The sequence below is a fragment of the Helianthus annuus genome, chromosome 11, assembly GCF_002127325.2.
Source record: "Helianthus annuus cultivar XRQ/B chromosome 11, HanXRQr2.0-SUNRISE, whole genome shotgun sequence".
NCBI classification, from domain to species: Eukaryota; Viridiplantae; Streptophyta; class Magnoliopsida; order Asterales; family Asteraceae; genus Helianthus; species Helianthus annuus.
The window spans coordinates 61,488,697-61,500,637 of NC_035443.2; the positions used below are offsets into that span (position 1 = coordinate 61,488,697).

Sequence of the window (11,941 nt, forward strand, 5' to 3'; positions counted from 1 at the left end):
AAAGTTCACATACATAAGAAAAAAGTTGACTTTATTAGAGCTTTTCGACAAAAAAGATCAAATACATATATACATATACTACATTAACTTTTCGTTTTTTTCATTTCAGAAGCATGGCGGTATTGGGGGCCGGCATCAGAAATCTAACGAATCATAAGGTTTGTGTTTTTAATTCACTTAAAATTGGACGATTAGATATCTAGAATGAGTCGAATAGAAAGAATTCAGCTAAAAAAGGAATAAGCCAAACAGGTTTAAAGTTGTTGAAAGAGTTACTTTATTTAAATTGATATAGCTATTATTGGGTTTTGTAGTCATGCTCAATATACATTGCAAATAAAGAGCTTCAAAAATCGACAAAAAGATGTTTGCGGCCCATACCAATAAGTTTTTGTTACCCAACCTAGTCTTGCTACCTTGACTTTACTTGAAAAATATTCTATGGTCGAGTCGTCGAGCCGAGCCACGATTCGAGCCGTCAAGCCAAGCCACGAGTCGAGCCGTTGAGCTGAGCCACGAGTCGAGCTCAGCTCGATTAAAAAACGAGCTGGCTCGGCTCGAAAACAAAACATTATAGCGTTCCAAGCATGGTTTTAAAAAACGGCTGAGGCGTGCGCCTCAAGGCGAAACGGCCAAAAAACGATTCTGAGGCGCGCCTCAGGGGGTTTCTACTGTTTGTGCGCCTCAGAAGGGCTGAGGCGCTAAAAAGGTTGCGCCTCAGGGGTTTTAGATATCTGTTTTTGATGTTTTTGTGTTTTTGTGTCAATTTCAAGCAATTTCGGTCTGTTTTATGTGTGTTTTTTATTATTTTGATGAATTTGATGATGCATTTAGTTAGTATTACTATTTTTATAAGATTTATAATATTTATATTTATTTTTTAATTCCGCCTCGGGCTTACGCCTCGGTTCGCCTCGAGGCTTACGCCTCGTGAGGCGAAGTGAAAACGCCTCGAAACTCGTTTCCGTTTTTTTAAACCTTGGTTCCAAGAAGAGGAACAAAGTGGTCCATGGGTCCAGGTTCTGAAGTAATTGTTTTCATCTAGGTTCTGAAGTAAATATAAATTAATTGATAAATACTAAACGAGTCGAGCCCAAGCCGAGCTCGAGCTTGAAAAATTATATTCGAGCCGAGCTCGAGCTTTAGAAATAACGCTCGAATCGAGCCGAGCTCGAGCTCGAGCTTTCATATGTTAAACGAGCTCGAGCTCAAGCCTGGTCGAGCTCGGGCTCGGCTCGGCTCGTTTGCACCCCTACAGTCAATACATTGCAAAAAAAGAGCTTCAAAAATCGACAAAAAGGTGTTTGCGGCCCATGCCAATAAGTTTTTGTTACCCAACCTACTCGATGTGTTGTCTTGCTACCTTGACTTTACTTGAAAAATATTCTATGGTCGAGTCGTCGAGCCGAGCCACGATTCGAGCCGTCAAGCCAAGCCACGAGTCGAGCCGTTGAGCTGAGCCACGAGTCGAGCTCAGCTCGATTAAAAAACGAGCTGGCTCGGCTCGAAAACAAAACATTATAGCGTTCCAAGAAGAGGAACAAAGTGCTCCATGGGTCCAGGTTCTGAAGTAATTGTTTTCATCTAGGTTCTGAAGTAAATATAAATTAATTGATAAATACTAAACGAGTCGAGCCCGAGCCGAGCTCGAGCTTGAAAAATTATATTCGAGCCGAGCTCGAGCTCGAGCTTTCATATGTTAAACGAGCTCGAGCTCAAGCCTGGTCGAGCTCGGGCTCGGCTCGGCTCGTTTGCACCCCTACAGTCAATACATTGCAAATAAAGAGCTTCAAAAATCGACAAAAAGGTGTTTGCGGCCCATACCAATAAGTTTTTGTTACCCAACCTACTCGATGTGTTGTCTTGCTACCTTGACTTTACTTGAAAAATATTCTATGGTCGAGTCGTCGAGTCGAGCTCAGCTTGATTAAAAAACGAGCTGGCTCGGCTCGAAAACAAAACATTATAGCGTTCCAAGAAGAGGAACAAAGTGCTCCATGGGTCCAGGTTCTGAAGTAATTGTTTTCATCTAGGTTCTGAAGTAATTGTTTTCATCTGAAGTACTTTTTGCTCGAATATATATATATATATATATATATATATATTTCGAATAAACTACACGTGTAATACACTAACAATCATATTTCGAATAAACTACACGTGCAATACAAACAAGAATCTGGACCACAAACTATATATTTATGTTTATACCCTCAACCACATCAAGTCATCAAATGTAAGACCCAAACATATAAATAATGAAATTTATAAAACAGAAGGTTAAGGGTTTTCATCACCTCTTAGATGTGGTTTCGGAACTGGAGATGTCGTTTGAGGGGTGACGAAGGCCGGCGTCTGAGGGATTGAGGCGTCGGAGCAGTTGGCTGGAGAGATGGCGCTGTGGGGTTTGGGGGGCGCCAGAACAGTTGGCTGGAGAGGGGCGTTTTAGGGGTGAATTTTTTGGAGAATTAGGGCTGCAATGGAGTGTGGCAAATGGCAAATTGAAAGATTGAATGTGGGAAGTGGTGGAACGTGGGGTTAGATTGTAGGGGTTTGAGTTTTGGGGGGAGAATTTTGGGGAAGGAGGTTTAGGCTTACGGTTTTAAAAAAATATAATTATCCTTGGTGGAAAGGAGGGAAGACTTCTCTTTGCTGAAAGTTTTTTCTCTCATCGACTTGAAAGGTTAAATTTGTTTTTCAAATAACATTTATAACTAATACTACATGATTCATTTATTTACACCAAGTATTACACAAAACAAACAAAAGGTCTTTTAAAACTAACTTCAGGTAATATTATATTTTCATCACTAAACATGTACAATCATATTTAGTGGTGTATAAATCACCTCCCTGTTACACAAAATTTTGAAAATGTACGATTAAAAAAATAAAGTGAAAAAGTGTATCAATAAGTTAAACATTGGCCTATCCAATGTAAAAGTTTTAAATGAAATAACACAAACAATCGAAAATGTCTCCTTAGTTAGCACAAATAATCAAACACGTCTTTTTACTTCATCATTTCCGTTTATCCTGCATAAAATAAGAATAAGATATATTAATAAAACTAGGTTATGGTCCCGTGTGTTACACGGGTTGATTAATAAAAACGATATAATTTATTATTTGTAAATACTTATTAATTTTAATCTACTCTTGATAGTTTTGATTGAACATACATAATAAATTCATCAGTTACCATTAATAACGTTGAATTTCATGGGACAAACATCTAATAACATTGATTTCATGGGATAAACCTCCTAAAATTATAAAATAAAAAACAAAGTCATCTAGATTCACACCAACAAAACTTGGGAAAAGTTGAATTAAAGAAAGGAATATTGAATTTTAATAATCTCAACTATTCGCCATTGGCCACTAACAGTTTCAATTTCAAAAATAACTACCGGTTGTCTCAGCTATTAACATATTGGCTTCCAATGGACTCTGACTAACAGAACCCTAATGTTGTTAGTCTCCGATCGTCGGAAAAACGTTTTTAGCCGGAAAAAGGTTCCTAAAGGTCCGATCTAAGGTTACAAAAAGGTTTTGGACGAAAATGTTGAGTTTTCCAGACAAAAAGGAGTTTTTCGGCGATGAAAGAATTTACGGCGACCTCAATAATTGGGGCTTTTAGAAGAAAAAAGGTTCCTAAAATAAGTAATAAGGTTACAAACAGGTTTAGGACAAAAAAATTGAGTTATTCGGTCAAAAACGCTTTTCTGGTGACCGGAGACTAACGACGTTAGGTTTCTGTTCGTAAGGGTTCATTGGAGGCCAATATGTTAATAGTTGGGACAGCGAGTGGTTATTTTTAAGTTGGACTGTTGGCGGCCAATGACGAATGTGTTATTATTGAAATCCAATATTCTCTAAAGAAACATGCAACTACTTCGAATCTATTTTTACTCAGCTTTAATGCTTTGTGTGTGTTACTTATTGAAAAGAAAAGTCTTGGTATCAATACATGCATCTCAACCCAATTGAAAATGTTCCCATTTTATTTCTTTTATTATATAACCTCGTGTATTGTACAAGTTGAATAAATGTAATTTTATATACCCAATAATAAAAAAGTTATATCTTTAAAAACCCTATGTATTATACAGGTTCAATAAATGTAATTTTATATATTAAATAATAAAAAAAATCCCCCGTGTATTGTACATGTTACATTAGAAATCTAAATCATTAGTAGAAGCCATGAGTTACCTATGCTTATTTTATTATAATTCAATTTTATTAATCCCTATTATTAAGTAAAGGCAGGATAAATATAAATTGAACAAAAATAGTAAAATATAAAATTCATATATTAAAATAATATATTTTTATTTGAATCTTATTAACATATATTATCTATATCTATTTGTTTAGGATATATTCTTTCTTTGAATTTTATTAACAAATATTATTTATTTCAATTTGTTTAGGGTAAAAGATAAAAAGATAAAACTTATGGATTAAAATAATATATTTTTTATTTAAATCTTATTACGAAATATTATCTATATCTATTTATTTAGGCGGGAAAAAACTATTAAGATCACCTCATAAAGCGTCATGTGTCCCCTGTATGGTTTACTTTATTATATGTATATAGATGATTATTATTATATTAAAAAACAAGAATAAGGTGTATTGATGTATTAAGTATATCATACCTTAATCAACGTAAATCCCATCGGTGTCATCACGTAGGTATTTGGTGTGCTTAATGTTGTCGTAATTACTTGGTTCAATACCGACCGAAAATGGTGGTAGATCATCAAAGTGGTCATATTCATCCTCGTTAATGACATTATCAATACCAAGAATACGGCGTTTACCTTGCAAGACAATGTGGTATCTTGGTTTGCTTGGGTCATTGACAAAGAAAACTTGTGTGACATGCTTTGCCAAAACAAATGGCTCAGATTTATAGCCATCAGTGGTAAGGTCGACAAGTGTAAAACCATATTTGTCAACTTGAACACCTGTACTGTTGTTCACCCACTTACATTTGAACAAAGGAATAGTGAAATCATGATAGTCCAATTCCCAAATTTCCTGTATAACACCATAATAAGAATTTTTGGCGATATTCATCATTGTATCGTGGCGCCCTCTGCTGAACTCGGTCGTTGATGCTGTTATAGTAACTCCACTGTTTTGCACAACACTTTTTTTATCTTGATCACTGGTGTAAAAAGTATAACCGTTAATGTCGTACCCCTGGGAAGTTATAACTCTACAGTCTGGACCCTGCCCAAGCCTTTTCACAGTATCATCAACATCTGTTTTGGTTACCTTCATTTCCATCCACTTCGATAACTCTTTGTTTTGAGTGTTTATGTACCATAAATCATCCTTGCCCGGGTGTGTCAACCGTAACATCTCCATGTGTTCATTAACATATGGAGCAAGGCATGTCATGTGTTTTAGGACCACTAAATGTGCATCTTGCACGTCTTTTCGTTGTGGCATGGTTGTTTTGATACCAATTACTGCCTGACCCAGAAGCCGGCCCGAATGACGAGTTACTGGAACACCAACACTGTCGACACCCTCCATATAGCCTATGAAAAAAACAAATTATTATATTGTAAATTAACACTAATATATATATATATATATAATATTATTTATTGTAATATATTATTGATAACATTACCTTGACAGAACTCAACCGCCTCTTCAGAAGTATACCCTTCAATAATACTGCCCTCTGGTCGATTACGGTTTTTTACAAAACCTTTTAGGTAACCCATGTATCTTTCAAAAGGGTACATGTACCGTAGGAATACCGGACCACAAGCTTTAATCTCTTGTACGATATTAGATATCAGGTGAACCATTACATCAAAAAATGATGGTGGGAAGTACATCTCTAGTTCACAAAGGGTAACATAAATATCTTTTTGCCATTTATCCAAGTCTTCTTTGTCAATAACCTTTGAGTGAATGTTGTTAAAAAACAAACAAAGTTTTGTGATCGTATGTCGGACGTTATCCGGTAACAATCCACGAATCGCGATAGGAATCATATGTGTCATCAAAACATGGCAATCATGAGACTTCATTCCAAGCAATTTACAATCTTTCATCGACACCAATCTTTTAATGTTTGAAGAATAAGTTGATGGAACCTTAATATCATGCAAACATTGACAGAACTGCCTTTTTTCTTCTTTTGTTGTGTTATAACAAGCAGGTGGCAGATAAATACGGTCGCCCCTTTGTTCTGGGGCAAGATCTTTACGTATATTCAAAAGTACCATGTCTTTTCGGACATTAATCCCGTCTTTAGTTTTACCCGGAATATTTAATAATAAGCCTATCAAGCTATCACATACATTTTTTTCTATGTGCATAACATCTAGACAATGCCTAACATTTAAATCTCTCCAATAAGGTAAATCCCAAAAGATTGATTTTCTTTTCCAGTTGATTCCACTCTTATCACGAGATCTTTTTCCCAACACAGTATTTAGATTTTCAACTCGTGAAAATGCATCGAACCGTGTTCTCATCGTTCCGGTCTCGATCTCTCCGTTAAACTCCTCTCTTTTCTTCCTAAAACTATGACCCTTCGGAAGGAATCTTCGATGCCCCATGTATACAGTTTTATTGCAATTTTTTAACCATGTTGAGCTTGTTTCATCTTCACAAACAGGACAAGCTTTCTTACCCTTGGTACTATATCCTGACAAGTTTCCGTATGCTGGAAAATCATTTATTGTACAGAAAATCATGGCATGCAATTGAAAGTGTTCTTTCTTATAGGCATCATATACTTCTACACCCGAATCCCAAAGAGTTTTTAAGTCATCAATTAAAGGAGACAAATACACATCAATATCATTACCTGGCTGTCTAGGACCTTGAATCAACAACGACATCATAATGTATTTCCGTTTCATGCATAACCACGGTGGAAGATTGTAGATGCATAAAAGAACCGGCCACGTACTACGACGACTGCTCATGTTCCCGAAAGGATTCATCCCGTCTGAACTAAGCCCAAACCGTATGTTTCTCGTCTCCTTCCCGAATTCAGGATACTTGTTATCAATGGTTCTCCACTGAGGTGAATCCGCCACATGTCTTAGTTTTTGGTCAATTACACGTTCATCTGAATGCCAACGTAATAATTTTGCTTCTTTTTCGTTTGAAAATAACCTTTTCAACCTCGGTATAATGGGGAGATACCACAACATTTTAGCTGGTGGTCCATTTTTTTTCACATCATCATCAGCGTCGTCCGAATCTTTTAGTCGTTTATACCTGGATGCACCACACTTAACACATTTATGTTCATTTGCATACTGCTTTCTATACAATATACAATTATTTGGACATGCATGTATTCTTTCAACTTCCAATCCCATCGGACATGTCAACTTTTTTGCTTGGTATGTCGAAACTGGTAATTCATTGTCTTCCGGAAGCATGTCATGCAAAAGCACTAATAAATTTGTGAAACTTTTATCGCTCCATCCGTTTTTCGACTTCAAGTTCAACAACTTCAACACAGCATCAAGTTTCGTAAATTTAGAACCGGTATATAATGTTTTTTCTTCATCTTCAAATAGTTGTTGTAGATTTTCTTTTTCGGCATCACCCATATTAGTCTCCATGTCATTTAACATATCATTTAAATTGTCACTAGGGTCATTTGAATGGTCATCAACGTATAATGAGTCGTTGTTGTATGTACTATCATTAATGTCTAAAGTGGTCGAGGAGATGCTAAAATCAACTAGTGACTCTCCATGCCTTGACCAACAATGGTATTGAGGCATAAAACCATATTCGAACAAATGGAACTCTATTTCATTGCAGTTATAATATCTAAGGTTCTCACATTTGGCACAAGGACAACAAATCGAACGGCTTCCTCTCTTTACGCGATTTGCTTCGGCAGCCTTAATAAAACTTCGAACACCCACTGTATAAATTTCGGATACACGCGAAATTTTATACATCCAATAATCACGATCCATCTGAAAATATATAATATATTAAAGAAGAACTTTTTGATACCCTTAGTTAAAGAAGTTCTACCACCAAAGTTCTAACAAGAATTTACAACGCTAAAACAAGGGAGCGAGAGTTCGACTAAGGAATGCACTTTCGTGTATCATACATTCTATTATGAAATTACTATGCTATGTTTTATTTTTTATTACATGTTTTTTGTTATGTAAGTTTTGTCGCCTTTCCATTTTTTGAACATTATTTACTTCTCGCACGGTGGGTTTCCTACTAGTTTAAAAAAAAATAAGTGTGTATGTAAGAAGGGGATCCTAACCATATTTAGACTATGGGGTATGGGGCGTGGGTTGGCACGTGAGTTGGAGAGAAACGCCCAAGTCACCACCCCGGGTGGGCTTGGGTTTGGGCGTGGCCCCTTGGGCGGGATTTTAAGGCCGGGCGTGGGGCATGCTAGCGATCCTATGTGACCGACTCTTATTTGCTTGTTGGCTAGGGCATAGCGGGCCATGTTTTAATTTTATATTTTTCTTATTTTAATACAACTGACCAAGCCACACCGGGCTAGCCACGCCCCGCCTCGCCATACCCTACGGACACGTCACTCACCAGCAAGGGGGCTCGAACTCCACGTGTCAACCCATGCCGCAAACCCCCGCCCCTCCATACCCATGGTCTTACCTCCAATAATTTTCCTAAAATTTTCACTTTCCCTCCGATATTAACTAAGTTTCCCTCGTTCTTCAATTCGGTTTTCAAAAATTATCATCAACACCTCCCCTAACCCTAATTGAATCACACACATAGTTATTTATCAGCCACCATCGGAGGAAATATGCACTTTCTCTTTTGAGGTAACTTATAAAGTTCAAACTCTAGTTCGATAACAAGTTGCCAAATTGTTATTCTTAGGTTCATAGATTTCAGAACTGTTTTTTTTATATGCCAGAAGGGATGAAGTATTAATATGTGTATCATAAGTATCATAATATATGTGAATGTTTTGGATTTAGTTGATCTGATTAGTTTTCTATTTCAGAACTGTTTTTTTATATGCCAGAAGAGATGAAAAGATGAAGTATTAATTGGTATGACCAGGTGATTTTCCGTCTTATATATCCCTTGTCACTTGTGAGTACTTCTTGTCAACAATTACTGTCAAGAAACAAAAACTTTGTTACACTGACATTGTATTTTGAAACCTGAAAACCTCTGTTTTGTTCTGTGGTGTCTGTTTGGTATATCTGTAGCTAGTTACTCTTTGGTATATCACCAAAAACTTTGTAAACCCTTGTTTTGTAGATTCACTTCAGTATGTTCCATCTATGCACAAATGATGGATCCAATAGTGACTCTATTCGGAAGTGTTCACGAGAAACAGAACGAAACCGGAAGCATGATCTTCCCAAATTTCGGAAGCATGTTTCATGGCGATCAGCATAAACCCGATAACTGGGATGTAGAGAGTAATCACGAAAATGGGAACTTATCCGTGGACGAAACTAATGATAATGTAAAAACCCCGTTGCTATCGCTTAATTCAACTAGTGTAGATAAAGACATGATTGCTCCGGTTTCTAGGAGTATGTTAAACACAGTTCAGCCTAGCGAGTCGAACAGTGTGATAGGGATTGGTGGTGGGTGGCAGTTGGCGTATACGAAGACCGAAGACGGGAAGAAAGCGGGCGGGTTGCAGCGGATTTACTTGCACCAGGAGGGTGGTGCAGAATCCAGACGCGGGTCCATTGCTTCACTCCCGGTTGCAGACGACGGTGACGGGGTTCGGGCCTCGGCTCTTGTTAGTAGATCAGTTCTTTGTTTAGATAATACGATGGGTCAGAACCCGATTCAGTCGGGTCTGATCAAGCCGCAACCGTCTACTAAAGATGTGAGGAGTTGGGCTGATCTTTCCAAGCTGGTATTAAACAAGCATTGATTGTTGGTGTTGGGATTCAAATACTACAACAGGTGAATCGTTATGTTTCAGGTGTATGGTAATCAGGGTGAAAAATATTTTGAACTTACAGAACAATAATCTCACTGGTGAATTTCCAACGTCTTTGGCAAATTTATCTTCTTTAGAGTCATTAAATATGCATAATAACAAGCTCTCAGGAGAAATACCTTTAAACATGGATAGTCGCTTAAAAAAAACATTATTTTAACCATCCCGACCCGACCCGAAACCCGTTCTAACCCAAACCCGTTCCGACCCGAACCCGTTTTGACCCGAACGCCCGAACCAAAACAACACGTTTTTTAATTAACCCGTTTTGACCCGAACCCGTTTTGACCCATGACCCGACCCGACCCGACCCAACCCGTTTGCCAGGTCTAATTTTGGCTATGCGTTATTCGATTTGTGTTTATGTATGAACTTGGCGTCGCTGCGAAGGTGTGTCTTTTTTTTTTTTTTTTTTTTTTGCTTTCTATTCTTATATTATGGATCTTTTTAATGTTCAATGGATTTTTTGCAGCTACATTTTGATATGTTGTTACTTGATTGATGTCTACTTGGTTGCCTTTCCGTATAATCTTAATTTCCTTATGTTTTAGGGTTTATTGGTTCATTTTTTCGCTGTTAGAATTTGGGCTTCTACTATTCTAGCTATGGCTTAGTTTGGCCAGTTTCTTTCATTGCAGTTCACCTATACGAGTAACGCGATGCTGGTATGAAGCAGGTTGAATACTTGAATTGCTTAAAGTTCTTTTTTTATAGTTTGATTGTTATGAGATATATTAGCTAGTCTACCTACAACAAGCATTGTATATTCGTTTGCTATATATATAATGCACACATGCATTATTCTATTTAGTTGACTTGTAAAAAAGTTTGTTTTAATTTTTGAACATTTTTCTTTCCTAGACGTCAAAGAGTGACGATAAAAGCAACCTCCTTTGTTTTGGGCGTTGCATTAATACAACAGGGAGCTACAACTGTACATGTTGGCCAGGATACATCGGTGATGCAAAAACACCAGATGCTTGTCGACCAATCTCTAATGGTTCAAAATTTCTAGTCATGGTATTCACATTAGCTGCGTGGTTCTTTATTAACAACATCGGCCATCGGCCATGTTAAAACTTAATTACTTAGTAAATGGTCCAATATAGTTAGTGTTGTGCCTATATATGTATGTGTGTGTGACGTGACTTACGCCTAGCAGTATCTAAATGGAAAGATTTTTAGTTTTTCATGTCTTGCCTTTGTTTATCTTTCCCAAACCTGATTATTTTGCATTCTATTTTAAGATAACTGCATGTGATGAGATGATTTTTCCTTTTATTTCACATGTAGCTCTAGTGTTTGGTTTCATGGCAACATTATTTGGTATCGGTGTAGGCTCCTGTTGCTCTATAGACGAGTCGTTTGACCTAACGTGCAACACGACTTACGACCCACCGAAGGTATTCACACAAATATACATACACATAACAAATAACCACATAAAGTTAAAATTTCATACCTTTGCTTGATGATTGAATGAGATGTCTAAAAAAACTTGTAAAATTCGACCTTCACCTAAATATAACAAAATATATTCAATAATATTCAATAAAACTAAAATAAAATTTCAATAAATGAAATAATACCTTTAGTTTAATGTATACATAAGATAAAACGAAGAAGATGATACAAATTTGACGAGCCTTCGTTTCTTCAAGTATCAAAGGAAAAAGATATGAAAAATATGAAATGTTTGTTTGAGATATTAAAGGAAAGAAGATGATGGAAGAAGATGATGATTTTCAAACTTTTGAATTCTTTCTCCTTCCTTTGACTACGTGTGTAGTCAAAATATTATCAATATCTTATTTTTTAAAAATAAATATTTAAGATATATGTGAGTTGATTTGTATATATTATCAATAGTTTATTTATATTAAGGTTAAAATGGTTCGAATTTATGTATATAAAAGTCAAGTTGTCAGACTTTATGGATTGAATTAATTAATTATT

At 36.5% G+C, this 11,941-nt stretch overlaps 2 protein-coding genes across 5 annotated transcripts; one reads left to right on the forward strand and one right to left on the reverse strand.

Annotated features, from left to right (window-relative positions):
• Positions 1-4,671: 4,671 nt before the first annotated feature.
• LOC110900686 lies at positions 4,672-7,625 on the reverse strand. Its single transcript, XM_022147558.1, has 2 exons — positions 5,660-7,625; positions 4,672-5,564 (listed from the first exon to the last, which is right to left on the reverse strand). Exons 1-2 carry the CDS (start codon positions 7,623-7,625, stop codon positions 4,672-4,674), a joined length of 2,859 nt encoding a protein of 952 aa, XP_022003250.1.
• Positions 7,626-8,634: 1,009 nt separating this feature from the next.
• On the forward strand, positions 8,635-11,177 carry LOC110889734 (monosaccharide-sensing protein 1-like). Of its 4 annotated transcripts, none has more exons than XR_002563886.2 (4): positions 8,635-8,834; positions 9,020-9,078; positions 9,283-10,661; positions 10,847-11,177. XR_002563886.2 is itself a non-coding variant. In XM_022137306.2 (4 exons), exons 2-3 carry the CDS (start codon positions 9,071-9,073, stop codon positions 9,914-9,916), a joined length of 642 nt encoding a protein of 213 aa, XP_021992998.1. In that variant the 5' UTR covers positions 8,635-8,834; positions 9,020-9,070; the 3' UTR covers positions 9,917-9,948; positions 10,624-11,177. The 4 variants fall into 4 exon arrangements, 2 of the variants coding, with proteins under 2 accessions (XP_021992998.1, XP_021992997.1); XR_002563887.2 differs by having other exon boundaries at positions 9,283-10,650; XM_022137306.2 differs by having other exon boundaries at positions 9,283-9,948; positions 10,624-11,177.
• The last annotated feature ends 764 nt before the right edge of the window (positions 11,178-11,941 follow it).